Source organism: Arachis hypogaea, chromosome 5 (assembly GCF_003086295.3).
Source record: "Arachis hypogaea cultivar Tifrunner chromosome 5, arahy.Tifrunner.gnm2.J5K5, whole genome shotgun sequence".
Lineage (NCBI taxonomy): Eukaryota > Viridiplantae > Streptophyta > Magnoliopsida > Fabales > Fabaceae > Arachis > Arachis hypogaea.
The window spans coordinates 91,118,128-91,141,342 of NC_092040.1; the positions used below are offsets into that span (position 1 = coordinate 91,118,128).

At 33.7% G+C, this 23,215-nt stretch overlaps 2 protein-coding genes across 2 annotated transcripts; one reads left to right on the top strand and one right to left on the bottom strand.

Annotated features, from left to right (window-relative positions):
• Nucleotides 1-3,990: 3,990 nt before the first annotated feature.
• LOC112803723 (uncharacterized) lies at nt 3,991-4,530 on the top strand. The gene has a single exon (XM_025847199.1). It carries the CDS (start codon nt 3,991-3,993, stop codon nt 4,528-4,530), a length of 540 nt encoding a protein of 179 aa, XP_025702984.1.
• A 1,225-nt stretch (nt 4,531-5,755) lies between these two features.
• LOC112801898 (mediator of RNA polymerase II transcription subunit 33B) lies at nt 5,756-15,695 on the bottom strand. Its single transcript, XM_025844847.2, has 10 exons — nt 14,682-15,695; nt 12,849-13,168; nt 12,642-12,733; nt 11,880-12,240; nt 10,892-11,102; nt 10,076-10,190; nt 9,752-9,913; nt 8,907-9,573; nt 7,334-7,540; nt 5,756-7,112 (listed from the first exon to the last, which is right to left on the bottom strand). The coding sequence occupies exons 1-10, from the start codon at nt 15,434-15,436 to the stop codon at nt 5,992-5,994; spliced, it is 4,011 nt and encodes a 1,336-aa protein (XP_025700632.1). The 5' UTR covers nt 15,437-15,695; the 3' UTR covers nt 5,756-5,991.
• Nucleotides 15,696-23,215: the final 7,520 nt, after the last annotated feature.

Sequence of the window (23,215 nt, forward strand, 5' to 3'; positions counted from 1 at the left end):
TGCCATCAGTAATTTATGGCACTTACTACACTCAACATTTCCTTTAAATGTATGATGAATAAATTCTTTGCCATGTGTCATTTATTAAAAGGTTAGTCAACCTTTTGGCCATACTTAGCCACCTATTGTTAGGCCACCAGAGACCTCACCATACACACACATATATATATATATATATATATATATATATATATATATATATATATATATATATATATATATATATATATATGGTAAAATGTAAGTTTACAGATTTTTTTTATGAGATAAAAAAAAATTGAAAAAGTTAGGAGTTAGGATTCACATTTTGAACATCAATCAAATAATAAAAAATAACTATAAAAAGATATTCTCTCTATACAACTTCAATATGTATAGTAGAGTGTCTCATATATAAATTCGTGTACATATATATAAATTGATGAGATTTATTCTGATTTATAAAAGCCAGGGAAACTAATTCCGAAACTTTGGTGATGGATTGGTGGCATGGGCTCATCACTGAATCACGTGACGACATTATAAGCAATATAATTGATCCCTTAAGAAGGCAACCTGAGATTTCCTTTCCATCATACCCCACAACTCACTCAATTTTTTTAAAAATATTTAAAAATTAAAAAGAAAAGCGGTTGTGCTACTGCTATGTACCTGTAAAAAGAAAAAAAAAAACCTTATCACCGCAAGAGTGTACGGAACATTTAGAAGCTAATCAATCATGACTTGAAATAATGGGTCCTCCTCCGTGACATTGCCAGGGAGGCCTTCCACTCACGAGAATGAATTGGAGTTGGCATCCAATAATAAACCATATATAGATATTCAACATATAATCATCACAATAAAGAAACCATATTAATATTCTTTTCAATCATGCTCTAATTCCATGTATATTATATAGAAGAAAAGAATGTATTAGAAAAGAAGTTCTGCAGTATTTTGTCAATTAAATTTAATTAAATTGATTTAAATTCAGTAAAATTATTTATACAAAATGTGTAAATAATATTTTTTTTCATAATTCTTTTATTACTGTTGTTTTTACTTTAATTTTTTTTATTTCTTCTTTTTTCTTTCATGTGTTATTATAGTATTTATTATTTCTTTCTCTTCTTATTTAATCTTTTTGTTTTTCAGGTTTTTATTCTTCTTAAGTAGGTAAAAATTAAAAAAAATTATAAGACGGAAAAACAAGAAAGAGAATATAAAAAAAAAAGTGACGATGACGATAATAAAAAAGAGAAAGTTGAGAGTTTTTAATTGTGTAAATTTATCAAAAAAATAACACTAAAATTTTTTAAGTTTGACACAATTTTTTAATAGTGACACAATTTTTTTTATCTAATCAAAAGTTATCACAAACAAAAATAGCACTGAAATTTCCTAAAAATAACACCGAAATTTTTCAGTTTTTACAACAAATTTTTTCCAACATATCTTCTTCTACTTCTTTTTTTTCATAATTTATCTTTTCTTCTTTCTCTCAATATATTCTTCTTTTTTCTTGTTATTAATACAAAATTTCTCTGTATCTGACTACTATATTCTTATTTTAAAAATAGAGAATTTTATATAAATAAATTTATTTTAAAGTTAAATTGTATATTCTTAAGTCCTAAATAATAATTGTCTTGCAATGTAATATGGAAATCAATTTAAATTATGTGTTTATCGTGGTATAATTACGGTGCTTTATATAATAAATTTCAACTATTTTTATTTATTTATGTATTTTATATAAAAATTTTCAGAATATTTTTTTGTCTTCATCACCATCATCATTTTTTGTGTTGTTTTTTTATTCTTTTTCATCATAATTCTTTTAAAAATATACAAATAAATAAAATAAAATAAAATATATAAGTATGAGAAGAAAACAATATCGATAATAATAATGATGAAAAAAAAAAGAAAAAGAAAAAAAATAAAAAATCAAATAAAAAAATGAAAAAAAAAGAAAAAATCCAAAAAATTTTTGCATATATATATATATATATATATATCATGATTTCATTGGATTTAATTACATAAAAATTTGATAGTCTGGAATTACTGTTAGGAAAGTTGGAATATGGAGGCAACCCTTTCGTGAAGCTGATGAGTTGCTACCTCTTACAAACACACAAGCAAACCGACACCGTCTCTCACACTCACACTGCAAAATAATAGATGCCACGCAAAACTTAGAATTGGAACTCTTTTTTATTGTAAAATGGTCATTGGTCAATTCCGTGAGTTCACATGCAACTTTATGGTTAGGAACAGAACATAGAATATTCTTCCTTGTTTTGTGCTCAAGCCACCTATGACTAAACTGAGTTAATGGGACCTGTGTTGTCAAGGTAACTTTAAACCACCTATGACTATGAGCACAATAATCATAATGAATAATGATGAGATAGATAGGACTACGAGTTCCACAACTTGTTTGTGTCTTACGCGTTCGTTGATTCACACACAAGTCTTACATAGCCACCCATCATATTGTCTGGCTTGCTAAAACAAACTAAACAAATGCTAGTTTTTTTTTTTTTGATAAAAATTTAGGTATAATTAACTTTATATAAAATTAATAATTAAAAATTATTAGATAATAATTTTATTAAATTTATAAATTATTTAATAATTTTTAATTATTAATTTTATTTAAAGCTAATTATACTTAAAATTTTTAATTTTTTTAATTGTTTCAATAAACACAATGTTAACCACTTAAATTTATATTTATTGAAAGGAAAAAAATTGGCATAAATAAGTAGATGCATAGTATGTTAGTTATTATTATGGTGATTACGGAAGTTAGGCAATTGTAAAATACTAGATAAATAAATTATTTTTATGATTAAATTTAATCAAAATTTTTATTTGTTTTTATTCATCTCCGTCTTATTCTTCAATTAATTTTCACTCTATCAATAAATTATTGAATCAATATTCAACTTGATTATCGAAATGACTTGATCACATAGTATCATTGTAAACAATGTTAGTAGTATTTAAAAATATTACTAAAATTAAAGTATTTTTTAATATCTGAAATACTTTTAAATTTTAAAAATAAAAATATTATAAAATTATAAAAATATAACCTTAATTTTAATATTTTTAAATGTTACTAAAGTGAAGTAATGTTCATCATAAACTCCACCAAATAAGTATCTATTGAATAAAGGTGACGATGTATTTGATTTTTCCTTTTTTTCTTCCCTGATGGTTGGTTACCCCTACACTCCAAAGAATTATTTGAGATAACAAAAACGCTATTACCTAATACCTACTACTACTAACTTGAACACCTCAAAATTGATTTTTTCTTTTTTTTTTTGAATTTCCCATGTTATTTGATTATAGAAGTCAAAATCATTTCTTGCTTATGTGATTGAGGTGAAGTATACATATAATATTGGAATTTTAAAGTTGCATTAGATAAATTATTAAACATAAATGATTTCATTTCAAAATCAATTATGGTTAAGTCATTTTTAACAATTAGTTTTACTTAAAATTCACTCTAGAGTATAGAAACATAAATACATATTTTTTAATGAGTGTATTTGATTAAACAAGAAGCGTGACAATATTACCAATAAAATATCTCTCCCTATAGGCTATCACAAACCACAAAATGGCAATGAAGCTTCCATTGATCTAAACCCATTCTATTATTTTAATCACTAATTGTTCTTGTGGGTTGGATTTTTAATCCCAACGCGGACTCTCACTATGTCAACCTTGTAATAACAACTGGGCACTGGCTACGGTTGAAAGGTTCTAATAATATATATGAAACTTCTAAATAGACTTGTTCACACCCTATACACACATTCTTAGGCTCTGATATAAATAACACCTTTTTGAAACTTGGAAGTCTCAAAAACACACCTTGTTTGTTCCAAAGTTTATAACTTGATCCTCAAAAACCTCAAAAACAAAAAACCCATCTTCAAACTATTTTCTTCTTGGTGTGTGTGAAATTGCAGAATCACAAACATGGGGAACTACATATCCTGCACCTTAGCAGGACCAGGAAGCAAGAACTCGAGGGGCATAAAGGTAATTTTCCCAAGTGGGGAAATCCAGCAGTTCCAAGAACCAATCAAAGCAGCAGAGCTTATGCTTGAGATGCCAAGCTTCTTTGTTGTGAACACAAGATCTCTTCAGATTGGAAGAAGGTTCTCAGCACTGAATGCTGATGAAGAACTTGAGTTCAGCAATGTCTATGTAATGATTCCAATGAAGAAACTAAACTCAGCAGTCTCAGCAGCTGATATGGGTGCCTTGTTGATCACGGCAAATGCCGCCGCCAAAAGGGCATCTGGTGGTAGAAAGGTTAGGATGATCATGCCAGAGTATGATGCTGATTCGAGGGAGAATGATATGAGAATAATGGAATCACCATCACAACCAAAGTTGAATTTGGATGATATTGAAGAGTATTCTAGCCCTGAGGTTATGCACAGATTGTCCTTGTGCAGGTCAAAGAAGCCATTACTTGAAACCATAGCAGAAGAACCTGTGTGTTCAAGATGAATAGGGTAGCAGATGCCAGATGGAGTTTATGAAAGAAAGTGGTGGTGGTGGTGAAGGAAATTATCATATGTGGGAAAGAGGTTAATTATGATTGGAATTGTATGTATTGCTAATACTAATATTTAAACCAGATAGTATTAGTCCATTCTTTTATTCAATTGTTAGATTTCACTCTAAAACTTTCAATTCCTTCTAGGCTTTTGCTTTTAATTCTAAGCAGAATTGTAAGTTGTAAGGCACTAGTGTTCAACTTGTATCTTCTTTTTCATTTTTTTTTCTAATGTGGTATTCAAATTTTATTACCACATCTGATTTGAGAAACTGCAACCTGCTCTCTTAATACAAGTGTTACGTGGGTAATCTAAGGTTAGTGAATTGGGTTTGTAAGGATGGCCCAAGCGTCAAGAGGAGGTGGTTTTCGACTTGGTTTGGGTTGGAAGCCGCCGTCCGACTTGTATGTGTGAAAGAATGGGGAGTGCTACCTGCAAAGACACTCCGATGCCTAAATCAGCAAATGGTCTATGCATGTTTAAAGAGTATTGGAACTTAGAGATACCTGAAGATTGTCAGTGTATTTATAATGGTGATCCAATAACCACCACCGTTGGAGTAGTTCCACTTTTTAAGGTGATAACCGTCCCTTTATCTTAGAAAAGTTAAGATATGGCTCCTGGAGATGGGTTTAGAGATTTTAGGGGCAGTTACTTATTTGAATAAGTGTTATCTGCCAACTATCCTTCAAGCCCGACTTCTTTGAGTAGGAGTCTGCGTTGAATCCGACATCTTATGAGGAGGTCGATGGGAAGCGAAGGCCAATCTTTAGATTGGAGCTTTTGGTGTGTTTTGACCGGGGCCATAGTATTGGATCAGGATATGAACAACAAGGTTTTTTTTTTCTTTAAAATAAAAATAAATAAACAAGGGCAGCTGAATAAATAAACAAGGGCAAAGCAGCAGCAACAACTCAGGATTATTTTACATTTCTGACCGAAGAACAGAGAAAAGTAATAGTGTCTCAATTAGATATAGACTTTAAATAAGGCAGAATGGTAATTAATGGTTAGAACAAATTAAAGAAGTAATCGATAGATTACAGTTACAAGTTGCCTAACATTAATGTTTAAAGGTTCTTTCTTTTTCTTTTACTCTTTTTTCTTTGGGACATCAATTAATTTAAACGTTCATGTGACAAAATATTCCCTACAAAATGCCGTTACACTATGACTACCAACAAAATCTGCTAACAATATATAATGTAATAATAATTCGTGACTTCGTGTTTAATTGAGAGATGCAAATATAAAACAGTACAAATTCAAGGGACACTATATATGAGATTTACATGGCTATGTACAAAGTAGCAGCAAGTGGAAAATCAAATACTATAATCCTGAAAGAATTATATCAACATACCCTAACTGCAAAAATAATCAAGTCTTGGTCAGCAGCGCTGAGCACCAGTTAGAACCTACTTTGGCATATTATTTCAACCACCTCACCCATGGCCCTTGTGCCTTTGATTTCTAAAAGGCGCAGTGCCAAATCTTCTTCGTCGAACTGTCTTAATCCCTTGCTCACTCTCTTCAACACACCCACATCAAGTTCCTCGATCCACAGAGGCGCGCAATTTACAATCAAGCTTATGAACCCAGTCATATAAGCACGCCAGGTCGCATAATCACAGCGCAGTGATACTTTACTGTTCATGGCGTTGGCAAGAAAATCTAAATGGATCCCAAGAATCTTTGGTCGCCTTCTCGATGTGGGCGACGAAGAGTCTATTCCCCAAGCAAACATCCCACTTAGCACAGCAAAACACGCCAGTGCATAGCCTCTCAGCATGGCAACCTTTACTCCAGACTCTCCAACTTCCTGCTCAAAATCTAGAGTTGATAAAAACCAGGAAGGGAAAGTTTCGGTTAACAAAGATTGAACCAAACCTGAACCACCAGATATCCAAAGAAAGGAAGCCCCCAGAAGTGCGGCGTGCTTGACACGTGTCATTGATGCAGCAAGAGAAACATGTCCATATCTCATTCCATGCTTGGTCTTCTTTATCTTCTCCTGTTTACCCTTCAGCAACTCGCCGGTTACTATCTCTCTCACCGAAAGCATTAGAAGAGATAAAATCTCTTCTGTCAAGAATATGACGTCTCTAATAGACCTGTGAACTCTTAAGTAGAGAATCCCAGGGGCAACTGGGGACATCCCGCCATAAATGTGAGAACCAAAGCCATGACCAAGGAGGGCACCAACACCACCATTCTTATAAAGACAGGCAGAATCAAGCCCTAGGGTGGATGCAAAGCAACTCTTTAGGAGCTGAACTACAGCATCCCTACTGTGGTGGAAGACGGTTCTAGAAGCAGAGAAAACAAAAAAGTCACTCCATCGCTTTACCTTCTGAGCCCACAAAGAACCTACAATGGGCATGCATGGCCAGGGGCAACCAGCAGAAAGGGCAATCAACGACGGGCCAATCAACACAAGGATGCGCTCAGTATTTTTGTCCAGTTTATATGTTATGGTAAGGCTTAGAAAAGCTGCCAAGGGCAAAGGAAGTGTAGCTGGAACACTGCCATCTACATGCAACAGATCAAAATATAAAGTCAACAGATTGATTTTAGTAGAGAATAAAAACAAATTTTAGCTGTGCGCAAACTCAAGAAAAGTGGATATTTCTAGGATAATCATACATCTCTTTGCTAATTGATAATTCATTCATCATCCATGAACTACTACCGAAGAGAATTACGTGTCAAATTAATTGAATTCAAGGGGAGTATGTAAAGATCACACTAACCTATAGCAAGGCTTGGGACATCAACACCTGTGGCCGCTAAAATTTTCTTGATCTGTTGGTCCACGGTTGATAAATTTGCTGCAGGGCTAGGCCAATCAGTTCCATTCATAAAAGCCGGCTTCCATAGGCCACGTGTAACTTCAGCTGATAAGTAGCTTACAGTTGTAGCCAAAGTTGCCGGAAGAAAATCAGCAAGATCTTTGAGACCTGGGACAAAAAGCAAGCTCATAACAATTATAGAGCTTATATTAACAAACTTAATCAACAAATAAGCATTGCCAACCATGTATATTGCATTTGCAAACTGTTAGGAAATGAGAGTAGCGAACAGAGAAATGGATTTCAATAACTGAATGATATTACAGTAGATTGGTTTAATATATATACTTCACCTGACTATAACTACTTGTCTACTTCAACTAAATTTAATCACATGCCCGAATAGTAAGTTCTTATATTAAATATTAAAAGAAAGTAATCAAACAAGTTACTCCATGCCAACTCAGAAAGAAGCAGGCTTATTAGAGAAAATAATTACGTGAATACAGGATCAATTTGATGCACAAGCATCCTGCATTATGTAAGGCAGGGGAATTACTACATCTAAATGGTGTAATGTAGAGTTGTAGACTACCTATTGTCAGTGGTTGATTCTAGAGCTTGAACTTGCGACCCTAAAGTCACACAGAAACAACTTAAGCATTGCTTTAAGGCTCCCTTTCAAATAAATTATGTGAATGCTTGAAGAAAAGGTTTTGGCTCAAGTGTCCTAGATATGGCCAAAAAGATAGTATATTAAAACATGAAAAACAGTGCCCAGTCAACCAAACAAGAGAGAAGCTTATGGTCACAATTGTTACAACACCAACCTAGAATCCTAGAAATTTTAGGCTTAAATATATTAACCATATGATGTGAGGACCTGATTTCTGAAGGTTTCCCTATCGGTTTTGTATCTACACCTACATTGAAGAATATCAATATGGCTGAATATGATAGGAGCCGGAAAAAAAACCCAGATTAACAAGTTCACAAGCCAAAGCAGCTTTAGAGATAAGAATTCAGTTGAGCAAAATCCAAAAGCCAAAGCAACTTTAGGAGATAAGAATTCAGTAACATACGACATAATATATGGCCAGCTTCACATCTCTTTACCTACTTCTTGTGACTGAGTGTGGAATGAATGACAAGATAGGCTCTCAAAGAAGCATTGCATGTCTAACACAAAAAAGCATGGTTCCTTAAAGGAGCAATAATCAATTATTAAATTTATAGTACAAGACCTTTTACAGCCACCACTTCTACACTTTCAGTCACTTTTGACCTCACATCAAATGTGCCCATGATGCAATAAAAAATCATCATCATAACAATAATAATTCATATTATTAATATAACCATCTTTGGATTATATTCAATTCTCCATGTATCATCAATGTGACAGATTCAACCATCTTTGATCCTTTCACAAAACACCCTTACCCCTCAATTCTGCATTCTCACTTGTTAAGGCCTGAATCACTATAATCCTGAAATAGCTCACAATTATACACAATTTAAAAGACATGAATACCTGTAGCCAATTCACGGGGAGAAACTCTTCCATGAGCACAAGCTGTAAGAGCAGCATCAAGAACGAACGGAACTGCTTCAAGAATATCCCATGCTGGCACCTTGAGTTTCATCAAAGCATCATCCAGTGAAGAACTAGATGAATTACTGCTTCCTGAAGTTGAAGGAGTCAACGACTGACCACTTCTATTTATTTTCCTGAACATTATGCTTAGTAGTGAATCAGCAATCTGATAAACAGGCCCTCCAGGAGCAAGAGCAGATCGGGTTGATGCGATACATTCTTGATGTTGTCGATACCAAGTTTTTAATTTTGGAAAAGAATCCATAACTATGGGCTCTAGAGGAAGACTAATCATTTTTGAAAATCTCCTGCTGCTTATCTGATCTTTTGGTGATTTCCCAAACTCTGCTAAGCCACAATTCCGAACCAATAGAAGGTACTCAGGACCTAACTTTGATCCAAATGCTGGAGATGCTGCACCCGCCATTACATGTTCAATAGGTGGATGATTGAACCTCCACAACCTTAGTAGTAGAATAAATGCATTAGAGAACACTGCATGACAAGAGTTCTTTTCTCCACTTGCAGAACTCCATGACACATTAGGAACACATGAGCCAAAAACCTCACATATTGGCATTAGTGCAGCTGCAAGTAGAGGAACCTAAAAGAAGATGGCAAAACTAATACACAGTCAAGAAACAAGCTGAGTGCTTTATGCAGCAACAATAATGGTTTCCCAAGACTTTTGATATTCCCCTACTTTTCTTAAGTAAAAAGGTTATTGTAGCCTATTTGTCATGCACAAGTCAGAAAACAGAAGCAATTAAATTTGGACATACCGCACCATGGAGGGAGAACATCTGAACACTGTCTACGGATGAAGTTCCTACCAGGAGGACATTCAAAAATGGTGCATGGCTGATCAAATGGCTTTCACTTCCAGAGTAGTTGGGAGGAACTGCAAGTGACAGCAAGTTTATGATGAAAAATATGATGTGCTCCTGCAGACAACACAATCATTGTAATAACATAAAAATAAAGGGAAGGGAACAAAGTGAACAACTATATCACAAAGAGAGAGAAGGGGAAGGGGGGATCGAAAATTAGTCTATGGCTTGCAAGGCTGTCTAAATCCAGAAAAAAAAAATTGGCTTCAGGATTACCTGCACATTCCAACCACGTACTAGCGATGCCCCACAAAGAACAGTAACAGCAGATAACTTCTCTTCATCCGAGCCATTTCTTGCAAGCTCAAATATTTTCTCAATCTCCGCTAAGCTTCCATTAAATCCACGAGCTTAAATTCAGTTGTATTACCACTAGTAAATATACAAGAAAAAGCATCGTGTATGTGTATGTGAGTATGTGGGTGTGTGCGTGCTTGAACATATGATTTCAGGAATGGAAAGGTACAACCGAAGGCCAGTTTTATTAGGCAATACTACAGCTGATCAGACCCACTACCACTTTCAAGCATGTGTCCCCATGAGTAAGTGCATACTTTAGGTGTATGTGTCTTAACTAATATCTATATATCCATCTTTCTTAACCACAAAACAAGTATTTTCCACACGAAATACACCCTTATATCCAGGATTTCTAGGTCTAATTAGGCAAATAGACTAGTAACTACCCTGCACAGGCTGCATCAATAAAAGGTACAATTTAACAAATTTGGTATTTCTTTTTTCTTTTATATTAGATGCAATATAATTATGATACTTCTGTATTAGTTCAATATTATGTATTTGACTTATCACATTATCATCTTTCTAATATTATTTTGGAACTAAATATTTTTTATAAAGTAATTTACTGATGAGACAAAAGAAATACAGAACCACAGGATCAGTCACCTTCCTAATAGCTATATGCCTATATATAGACATGTATCAAAAGACCTCTCTAGTTCCTCTGAATGGGATACAAAGAATCCCTTAGAAAGGGACAAATAAAACTGACATTAGGTAGCAGAATACCTGGAAGCAGGAGTTGCCACTAGGACATTAACCAACTGAGGAGTTAGTGGTGATCCCTTCACCAATGATGACCAGCTAGGTAAATGGTTAGGAATGCTGTGAGGCAGTTGATTGTAAGCCGCACTCACATAACCAGGCCAAAAATAAGCTGTAGTATCAATCAGTTTTCTTGCAATACAGGCCTCGACAATCAGATGCCACAAGTTACCAGCTACAAGAAAAAGCAAAAAGTAAGTTTCACACAGGTGGTGAAAATTGGAGGATACAAACATGAAAAGGACTTGTGTAACTACCAGGGACGGATTTAGATGTATCGGTAGGCATATGCCCCCATTGATATTTTAGGATTTATTACAAAATATATAGGAAGTTATATGTTTGACCCTATAGTTTGTTTCATTTTGTTTGTCCACATATTAATTTTATTTTACATTAAGAGAACATTATTTACTAAGATTGAGTTATTATTAAGAAAAAGATACATAATTTAGTTGAATTCATCATAAGGAGATCAATGTAAGAAATTTATTAATGAGTATCCAAAAGTTTTTTTCAACAATTCATAAATAATTTTTTTAGGAAAAGGATAACATATTTAATTTACATTCATTAGTGAGTACATGAGACTTGTTAATAATAAAATAATTTTTATCAAAAGATTATTGTTCATTTGTTTTCTCATCTTACATTGTATCTATTTTCTTCAACTTCGTTTTTTCCCCTACAAGTTAATTTTTTTGGAACTGTCAAACTACCACATCTAAGGGAAAATGAAAAGAAGGAAACGAAAAAGTACAAACACTGACAGCAAAATTATAAAAGAATCCCACAGAACCAAGATAAAATTCCAACCATTAAATTAATGAAACTGAGAAGGGTCTGGACATATCTCAAGCAAAAGGATACAGAGCAAATTGCAACTATTGTCATGAGTTCCTTAGGTAACAAACACTTTTTACATATTCAAATTCTGGAAGTAATTACTTACAGTAGTTTGTAGGCAACTCATTCACGTTCATGGATTCCAAGTATCCATTACCAACAGCATGCCCTGATACAAACATAGCAGCTTTGGCAGCAGCCTGATTGGCTACCGAGGTAACAGATTGAGGAGGATTCAGTAAACCCTCATAATTACCCAATAGCTGTAAACAGGTTACCAGTTCCTCACGACGCTCTCCCAAAGCCTGGTTGTCCTTACTTTGATTAGTAGGGCTACGTACAGCTTCTTCCATCAGTTCACCTTCCTCTTCTTCGATGATATTAGCAACCACAAGGGTTGTAATGCATAATAGCATACACAAGCAAGTATCAAGGCGGGGTACTGGACCCTCACTTGGATCCCGCTCCTAGATGAACACCAAAATGATAACAGAATTATATGAATGGATAGATTCCAATTGCATGCAGATTCGCATGGTCAGTGACTGGCATTCAGTCCAGAGCCAGTAAATCAATTAAATTTAAACCTGCCAACCAAACAAACAAAAACGTAGTATCCAAATGACATACTGTCTTGTCTTCCTTTCCTTTTTTTTTTCGGAAGACCAAATATATCATATGACCCCATCTTAGACATGACTGAGTTAGTCTAGCATTTCATACACAAACTCCCCATCCACACCCACCATCCACAAAATCATAAAATCATGTTTGTGCATTTCCTTCTACAAATCCCTTTCATCATATAAAGAAATCCCTGCCAACCAGCTAATTTTAGATTATCAACATCCATAGGATCAGTACTTACTCTTTGAACAAGTCGTAGTGCTGCAATCCATAATCCTAAAAAAGCCTTGTGCCATGAAGAGCCATTAACTGCTTTTAAAGCCTTCACCAGACCTGCAATAAGCAAATACCACTTACCAAGAAATAATTATACTGAAAGAGAGGGAGTCATATGGATGGAAACTATCTTAAAGCCTAGAAGAGTTCAATATTCATGATTTACTCATACCAGAAAGAACTTGAACAACACTAGTCTCTGCCACATTATCTCCATCCATTGCATCTTCAAGAACAAGATCAATAGGAAGCCAAAGCAAAGACCAAGTGTCATTACAGGATTGAACAGATCCAGCAGCAGCTGCCATGACTGCATTAAGTTCCAATTTACGTGTTGTTTTGCATTCAGGAGACAATAGTTTAAACCCTTTATTAGATTTCAAATCAAAAGGTAAAAGGGAGTCAGGAGTAACATGCTTCATGTTCCTCAAAACTAATGAATTTGCCGCAAGCCTCTGTAGTTGTTGAACAAAAGCCACCCAATGATTTGGCCTACAATACAAACATTAAAGATCAGCGTGCCCTCTCTCTTTTTGCTGCCTAAACCACTAGAATAAAAGAAATCTACTAAGCCTCGGTAATCTAGTTCGACCTAATTCACTACTGGAGATAAATCTTTTCCAGTCCTAATTTCACCTTACTTAACAAACAGGAAGCAGAGATGAACAATCTGAATCAACATAAAAGATTAGGTTGGAATACAGGCTTGCTTCAATCTACAACAAGACAAGGCTGAGCTCATCAATTACTCGCATAGTAATTAACGATGGACCATTGATCAGTGGCACGAAAATAAATTCATGCATATGGTACAGAGGTATGACGACCAATCAGGATTAAGTGCAGTCATTAGCTGATGACAGAGAAATTCTCCGTGGCCAAACAACACAACTTGATTACTTATCTTTTTATTCACACATCATTTTGTACCACCAATATTGTCGAGCCATTTAGCATTTCGATTAAATAAGACACATTAATGGAAAACTCTAGAATGCAAACCAAGAGATAACAAAGCACTAACACACCACCAAAATTTGAGTCATGATTAACACTAGAGCCTCTCTCTGAATGAATATAACAAAATATTTTTCTTCAGCTTCCTCTGTGTAAACCCATATTTGAAATCTATTAACCATTTAAACCTTGTATCATCTAGCTCAAGCTTAATTGAGCAGACTAACTATGGGGCAAAGCCATCCTTTCACTGGTTTTGACCTTACCTAAGGAGAAAGGCATGATCAACCAACTCTTCATATTTTAGTTACAGTGAAAGAAGGCTTCAATCTATACGAAAGCACTCCCTTAAACATGACTCGCAACTATAAAATTCCCATAATCCAAGCCAAGTGATAAGAAAGTATGAACAAACCACAAACAACTACAGTTAACTCTGTTGACTAAAACCACTACTACTGACTAAACCCCAAAATCATGAAATAAATTCAAAAAACAAGAAGCAAATTTAACAAGTAAATAATCAAATTAGTCCCTAAAAAATCACTCGTTCTCCAAATTGGTCCTGAAAGATTTTTTTATTCAAATTTGTTCTTTAAAGATTTTAAATTAGTCATGTTAGTCCTTCCCTCACTTTGTCGATAATGTCAAAATTTACTAATGTTATACGTTAAGTGACACCCCATCACACCTAGAAGTCTTAATTGACTATTAACATTATTAGTTTATAAAATTAGATAAAATCAACTCCAAATTGAAAGATTTCAATGTCTCAAGTTTTCTCTACAATTAGGTTTTATTTTGATCTAATTTCATAAACTTATTACGTTAATAGTCAATTCAGACTCCATATGTGTGCTGGAATGTCACTTAATGTGTCAATTAGCAAATTTTGACACCATCAACCAACAAAGTGACTAATTTAAAATCTTTAAAGAACAAATTTAATAAAAAAAAATCTTTAAAAGACCAATTTGAAAAACGAATGATTTTCAGTGACTAATTTGGCCATTTACTCCAAATTTAACTAAAACTAAAAGCTTCTTACATGTTTCGATGAACCAGCGAAAGTATTCTCGAAGTTACTTTGTCACTCATGAACCTCGCAATTGTCTCAATAGCCATTGCCGTATTCGCCCGCTGCAAACCCTCTTTCTGCTCGGAAAAGTAGCTCCCGCCATCACCACCACCGTCACCACCCAAACCTCCATTATTATTCATCCACCACCTAGGCTTGTGCTCAAGCAACCCTTCATCTTCCAACGACGCCTCCACCAACTGCCACACAACCGTAAAAACGAACCTAACAATAACAACGCCGCCAGCGCCGCCATCCTCAGATTCGCTGCAAGTACCGTACACCTTCGACAACTGAAGTGCAGCGTCAACGGAATCCATAACGGTACGGTAGTTAGGGGAAGTTATTGTGGAGGAGAGAGAAGAGAAGGCGTGGCGGTTGAGGAGGTCGAGGTAGAGGCGGAAGGCGGAGGGGTGGAGGCGGCGACAGGGGATGACGGCGGAGGAGAGGAGAGAGAGGACGAGTAGCGGAGGAGCGATGTTAACGGAAATAGATTTTTCTAGAAGCTTCCACGTGATAGGCACGTGATTTTCCCAGCAGATGTGGGAGACGAGACGGTAGGCTAGCTCCGGCGAGGGGAGGCGGACGGAGGCGGCGTTGAGGGCGGAGGTGAGCTGGATGGACCATAATAGTGGGTCCGTGTTGTGATGCTGCGCCCACTTGGTAAGCTCCAATACACCCTCCCACACACTGGCACTAACACTACGACCCCCACTCTCCGCCATTACAATTAGAATTGTTTTTCACACTCTTCAATTCTTTCTTCTCTCTTCTTTCTTCTTATTCTTATTCGTGTTCGAGTTGTGTTCTGAACACACTTACACAAAGAATCATTCACTGTGTGCTACTATTTTCTTCTTCCTTTCTTTCCCCCTCTTTTTTTCTTCTTCTTTTTTATGGTTTTGACTCTGAATTTCGATGTTTGAAGAGTCAACTTTGGGGGCGTGTTCCGTACGACAACCCTCAAACGACGTCGCTCTGTCCGGCCGCTTCACCTCGGATTTTTTTAATTTTATTTCTTTGTTTTTTATTATTAATATTTTTTAAAAATAGTCTCCTTTTTTATTTTTATTTTGAGGAAGGAAAATATATTATGGAGTGTGTGTGGATCCGACCGGATTAGATTTGGATTAAATCTCAACCTGATTCGATTTGAATAGGATATTTATGTTTTTTGGGGATTATGTCCGATATGATGAGTACAAAAATAATAATTTTTTAAATAATAGAAATAACTAAAGATATATGAATATTTTTTTTTCAATGCTTTTAATAACAGCAACAACATTTAAAATTGTCCAAAATTCCAATGACAGGAAGCAACAAGTAATAATACAAGCTGTGACATATCAATATTCTAAGAATGTGGCACAAATAAAAAATTAGGCAACGGATTCATTACTTTTTTTTATGTGGGAGTAACATTAATTATCATAGAAATTTTTATAATTTGGACCTGTTTAATCTTCATAGAAATATTTATAATTTGGCCTTTTTTTAATTTAATAATTAAATTACCAAAAAATTTAATAATTAAAAAGTTATTTTTTATATTTTAATATATATTTTTTTTAATCACAATTTTAAATAGGACAATTGTCTTTTTATACCACCATCGCACCACACTTTTAGATTTTTTTGCATTGTTGTATTTTATTTTTGTTTCTGCATTGTCGTCGTTTTTACTCATCTAATATTTTAGAAGTTCACTTTTATCGCCAGAGTTGTCGCACCACGATTCTACCACATACATATCCAGTCTACTTCTGCATTAAGTTTCGACATCATCGTTATGTTCTTCTGCATTATCACTAATTCTGAACTTGGTCTTTCTCCTTCGTTTTTATTCTTATTAACTGCTCTAAAGGTTTTATTTTTATTTATTTTATTATTTTTTTTATAAAAATTATGTGAATTTGGATACTTTTGTTTTGGTAGGATTTTACAGTAAAATAATTATGTAAATATCGAATAGATAATACTTGTCAAGTTAAGTATCTATGAAGCAATTTTTTTATCAATAAAGATTGATGAATAGTTCAAAAGTGTTCTTTTTAGGTGACAATTGCATAAGATGATAAGCATTAATGAGAAATGTATTTTATGGCTTTCACTTGTTCCGTGAAACTTCCACCTTTTATTTCTAGAACATGAATTTTATCATTCAACAAAAAAAACAAAACATATGTTTATCATAATCGTAATTATAATCATAATCATAATCTACGGTAAATTAGAAATTAGAAAAAAATTGTCACATTATGTATTAATTTTAAAAAACTTTTTTATTTTGACATCTAAGTGAAAAATGATATTAAAATGTTGTCTATTTTTGCTGGCTATGTTTTAGATTTGGTAGATAGCCAACAAGTTAATTGTGAGAAATTTATTGTATGTTGGCACTAATTCTTTTTGGTGGTGAGATTTTGTTGAAAAAAAATTTTAAAGTGACAATGTTAGTAAACTAGTAAAATAATGTTTTAATTATCTTTAAATTTATAATATTTATTATTTGTGAGTTCCACTATTTTAATTTTATAATGATTAATGGTATATTTTTTTTTCTAAAATAATAATACAATTTAAAAAAAGGCAGATCCACTTTTACTAATACACTTCTTATTATGCCAAAGACATCCATAGAGAACATCCATAAAGAACTATGGACTACTTGACATTCAAGATGTGATTTCTCATGCTTCTTCTTCTTTTTTTTTTTTTTTTTGCATATGTCTTTTAACTAAATGTTATTTTGTTGGTATTTATTATGTAGAAGGCAGACTTGTATTATTATTGTACATATTGACTATTGTTTCAGGGAGATCATAACGAACGATATTGTCGGATTGAATCAAAATACATAACCTATTGATCCTCAAATGAAGTGTATTTTTTAGATTATTTCAAAAAATTATTCTCCACATACAAATGTACAAGTTATTTATATTCACACGCTTTTTACATTTTTTTCCGTATCTCTTCTTTTTTTTCGTAATTTTTTCTCTCGTTATCGTCGTCATTAACACCACCTCTTCCTCCTCCTCCTATTCCTCCTTCTTTTTTCATTGAAATTTCTTCTCCTCTTTTCTTTTTCTCTTTCTCTTTCATCATCAGTTATCTCATTATTGAAGATAATAAATAATTCAGGTTCAGATTGTCTATTGAATCAGAACGAAATTGATTATTGTTTTGAATCCAAGGCTAAGGTGTGGTTCAATTTAAAAGAAAAAATATAACATTAGAGGAAATATTTTTTTACAGCAAATTTGGGTGTAGTACGAAGATATTTGGGTATAACACGAAGATATTTTGGTATATTTTAAGAATTTTTTGTGTATTTTTATTTTGATAAGTTCCATATAATTTAAAACTCTTCTTCTTCCTCCTTCTCATCTTCTAATGTTTCTTCTTTTTTTTTATCATTATCACCATCTTCTTCTTCTTCTTCTTTTATTCATTTTTTTCTTTTTATTTTACCTTCTCAAGTTTTTTCTTGTTTTACTCTCTTAACAAGAATAAAAACAAAAAAATCAAACAAAGAAGAAAAAGAAATATATAATGCTACAAAATTACTTGGAAGAGGATAAACTTACATTCATTTAACTAAAAGAAAGAAAGAAATAAGGAAAAAAAAGAAGAAGAAAAAAACAAAGCATTAGAGAAAATATTTTTTTGTATTTGTAGCAAATTTGGGTGTAACACGAAAATATTTGAGTGTATTTTTATTCTAATAAGTTCTGTATAATTCATAACTCTTCCACTTCTTCCTCTTCATCTTCTACTGCTTCTTCTTCCTCATATTCTTATTTCGTTTTTTTATAATTTTTTTTGGAGAAAAAATCAAACAAAGAAGAAAAAAATACATAATGTTGCAAAATCAATAGAAAGAGGAATAGAAAAAAATGCAGCAACAGCAACAGTAATAAAAAAAACAACGATGAAGATGAAACACGCGAAGAAAAAGGATGGGAAACACAGAGAAGAAGGAGAAGAAGAAGAAGGAAGATGAGGAGTAGAAGGAGAAACGTGAAGAAGAAGAAGTGTCTTCCATAATGGTGAGTGAGAACGCGCTTTGGAAATGGTTGAGTGACGCATATGTTATCACGTTCCAGTGAGTGAAGGTAATTTTTGTTAGATTTGGCCCAACTTAAAAGTCAAAAAAAACTTGTATGTGTAGCATAACTCATTTAAAAAAGTGTCAAATTATAAACTCATGATATGTTTGAACTTTAAGCCAAATCATAAACTCAAGGTATCTTTGAACTTTGCTATTGGATATGTCTAAAATGAACACAATAATTATGTGTTTATTGGATGTGCTATGTTTATATAGACTATTAGATTTTATTAGATGAAAATCAAAGGCTAATATAAATAAATACAGAATATTCTAATACATAAATAAATACTTTAAATGACAATATTTTAATATACAAAAATTTAAATGATAACAAAATATTTCATTCTTAAATAATTAAATATAAAATATATTAATACAAAATATATGAATGTTTTTTATTCATTAAGAATAATTATTATGCAAAATTTTTTTATAATATTAACAAATTATATTAAAATAATATTTTAAACTGTAACATAAAAATATAAAATAATTAAAATTTTATTTTATATTACTTGACAGAGAATTAGATTATTATATTCAAAATTTATTAATTAACTAATTTTGTTAAAGATATTATTATATAATATAATTTTTTATCAAAATATTTTAAAAATATAATTTATTTAAAATATTATATATAATACATGCAAATATTAACCTTTCTATTTTTTAATTTTTTTAAAACAGAATAAATAATATAATTCTAAATACATACTGATTCGTCCGTGTACTGAGATGGTGGAGTTTTAGCAATTTTGAGCAAGCTGCCAGCAGAGAGGAAGAGCTATAAGTCGTCCAGGATCGAACACCGCGGCGGGAATACCTTCAAAAGATACTCCGATGCTCAAGTCAGTAATAATCTCTAGTAAGTGTATTAAGTAAATATGAAGACTGAAAATAGAATCTGATCATTTAGCCGAGAATACTAGTTCGGCTTTATAGACGCTGTTTTACCGTTTCCGTGGATAAGTCCGAGTTAGTGGGTTGGTTATCATATTCTGTTTTGGTGATCAGATTTGTTTAAGCACGTTTCTTATTTTCGGATAAGTGGGTCTGATCTTATCTGATTTCGTTCCGAGCTTATTAGGTGGCCGAGGTATGTCGGGACGTATCATAGCCCCAAGCTTGCCTTGGTTTGAACAGAACGAAGGCGAGCTTTTTTCTCGGTATTGTCATATACCTCGGCCAAGGATTTTGTTTTTGCGTCTGTGCCCTTCAGCCCCCCAAGCTCGGCTTAGTTCTATGGCTGGATTTGAAACGTTTGCAGCTTTAAATGCTTGCTTCGTTCTTCGCACTTTAATGAGTGATTGATTTGACATGCGCTGCGTCTTCCAAGGAGTCCCTGACCGTGTGATTGAGGGGTTTTGATTGTGGGTTTTTGAATGGTTGGGATGGGGAGTTGACGTTTCGGATGTAACTGCCTTATGTGCCTTATGTGCTTGTAATGAGCATGCCTCCTACATTTGCTCTTTGTTGTTTTTGACATTGTTTGTTTTTCTGAAGAAGAAAAAATGAGCAAAAAAGGTGAGCGTTAATATGTGTTTTCTGTCTCTTCTTCCTCTGTTTGTTTTTCTTGTTTTTGCTTCATGGAAGGCGAAAAGGTTTGCACTAATGAAGGTGATTTATACGGCTGGGTTAATGTCACAGCCCAAAATGAGTCATGACTGGCGCTCAAGAAAAAGAGTTCCCTAGCAAGCCTAACAGATTCGAATATAAAATAAATAAAAAGGTTACAAATAATTTTTGATAAATTTACACTTTCTAGAATGAATAATTACATAATTTAACAAAAATAAAATAAATAAATATAGATGGATCCTGCTTGTGACATATGGAGCAGATGATGTCTAAGATCTCAACAAGAAATAGAATCCATTGCAGATCATTACTCTTGCATAGAAAGGCTCACATAATCAAATACTTATTCCTGAAAAAATATTTTTTAAAAAAGGAGTGAGTTTTACAACTCAGTGACTAGACATTACATCTATAATTCACATGAGACAATCTAAACATTATTATGAAAATAATTTTAGTTAGAAAATAATAATTTATATGAATAAGTGAATCAATAAGGGAGTTCTCATACAAAAATCAAATCAAAAGTCCACACTTGGGCGGCTCCACCTCCAAGGGTAGCCCTTTCCTCTAGTGTGTTTGTACGGAATAACAGATCCAACGTGTGGCCTACACATTAGGCTAGTAACGCCCCTACTAGCTGATGTCTGAGCCAGATGCATCTAGGTTAACGTCATAACCGCTGTTAACTACAGTTTTCTAATACGAGTCTCCCAAACCAATTCAAAACATATAATTTCAAATACAACCAATCTTTAATCTTTCAAATATATACAATATCAAATCAAATTAAATAATACTCTCTTATCAAAAATCATTTTCAATCATATGAAATGTCAAATATACTTTACAGATTCATAGTATATGAGTGAGTATTCACAATACTTTAATGTTTCAAAACACATATTCAATAAAATCGAATATTCTAAAATAATACAAAACTTCATCAAACATATATATAGTCTCATGTGCAGATTAAAAATTCGAATTTCACAAAAATAATATTTAATTCTAATAAATCCATTATTAAAATCAATTCAAATCCTTTGTTAATAACTTGTAAGTATAGTCATAAATTCAAGTAGCATATATCAAAATAATTATAGATGTAAAACCAAATAATTATAAATGTAAAGTCTACTCACAACTTAGTCTCAAGGGACTGAAGATACCAAATCTGGAGTACCGAACTAAAGGGTACGAAAGAGCACAAAAATTTGGACGGAGGCAGCAGCAGCTCCAACTTTAATTTTCAAACATACCTTGGCAAAACTACGACAGAACTAAGACAGAGATATATGCTATAATAATTAGAAGATCACAGCAAAAAAAATAAAAAAAGGCAGCAAAGCAAGGGTGGAGGAATTACATATTCAAAAATGGCAGAATTGGAATTAAAACTGGAACAAGGGCAGTGTTGTTTCACAGACAAAAATAGAGGAGGTTGTGGTGGGTGAATGGGACCGAAGCAGTTACTAAAGTGGTGGGTTTTAGCGACAGTCAAGCCTCCTTCCCTGCGACGGCTCCTTCGGTGACACAAGGCACGATGGCGACGGTGCAGCTTCGACGGTGACAGGTAGTGAGGTGCGACGGAGACCCTGGCTCGACGGTGGTTGGACAGTCGCGGAGCACAACGGCTCCTCTTCTCCCTTGCGGTGCCTCTGGCTCACAACGCGCACTCTCTCCCTCGACGATGGCAGCAGCGACGATCTCTTCCTCTTATTGCGTGGTGGCTCGGCGTCTTGACGGCGGTGGTGGTACACGACAGTGGCTGGTGACAGCGCGGTACCCTTCCTCTCTTGGATCCCTTCTCCGTGCTCTCCCTTCCCTCTTCTCTAATCGGTTCTTTTTTTTCTTTCATTCCCAGCTGCTGCTGTTAGGTGGGTGGGTGGGTGTGTGTGTGTGTGTGTGTGTGTGTGTGTGTGTGTGTGTGTTATTGAAAAAGAAAAGGGCTAGGGTTTCTTTGGGGTAAAGGGATAATTGGGTGTTAATTAGGGTTGGGTTTGGTAAAAGAAATAAGGGTAGTATATGAATTTTGATAAAATTGGAGGGTTGGATGGTAATAAAAGAAATCAAATATAAAAGGTTTTAAAAAAACTTCAGGACATTACATTCTACCCCCCTTATAAAAATTTTTGCCCTAAAAAATTAATATAGTATGCAAAATGTTATGTGATTTTAACACTTTACCAAACACGAGAAAGAATTTTTAGTGGGGTGCAAAAGTTACAAAGTAGGTTTGTATTAAAACGACGCGGCAAACCTTCATCTACTCTTATTCCCTTGATGACTCAAACATACATAGCACCTTTCACTTTGTTCATCATTTCCAAAGTACATTCGAACGTTAATCATCAGGACTAACCTTTCAAATTGTACCAATATCTCCTTAATTTCCTCCTCGTAACACTCCTGCTTCATAATCTTCTTATGACGTCGTACACTTACAAGTTTCGCCTTCCGAGCCTACGAGTCATGTCCTAAAAATTAACGTATTGCTTGTTATATCTAGGAATTACATGTGACACTGAAACAAGGTCAAGTTTACTCAAAATGATACAAAACTTACGAAGCGAAAAGCAAACATCATAGATGGCATTTGCAAGAACTTGGAAGGATATATAAGATTGTAACTAAGCTCTACAAAAACAATGAAGTGTGACAAAAAAAAGTCAATCACATCCTAATAAAGAAATCTAAATCAAGGAACTTTGATAGAAGCAATGAAAAAAAGGATGGAGTATTTAATCGAAACAAATTCAAGCTAAATAAAAAGAGCAACTAGCTCAGACGAGATGACTAC

What these genes read in the sequence shown, in the direction of transcription:
- LOC112803723 (XM_025847199.1), top strand. Translation starts at nt 3,991, where the DNA reads ATGGGGAACTACATATCCTGCACCTTAGCAGGACCAGGAAGCAAGAAC.
- LOC112801898 (XM_025844847.2), bottom strand. Translation starts at nt 15,436, where the DNA reads ATGGCGGAGAGTGGGGGTCGTAGTGTTAGTGCCAGTGTGTGGGAGGGT. An exon ending in TGTTGTTCAAGTTCTTTCTG is followed by an intron (nt 12,734 to 12,848) that starts GTATGAGTAAAT and finishes TGCTTATTGCAG; the next exon opens with GTCTGGTGAAGGCTTTAAAA. An exon ending in TGAGTTGCCTACAAACTACT is followed by an intron (nt 11,103 to 11,879) that starts GTAAGTAATTAC and finishes TTTTTCTTGTAG; the next exon opens with CTGGTAACTTGTGGCATCTG.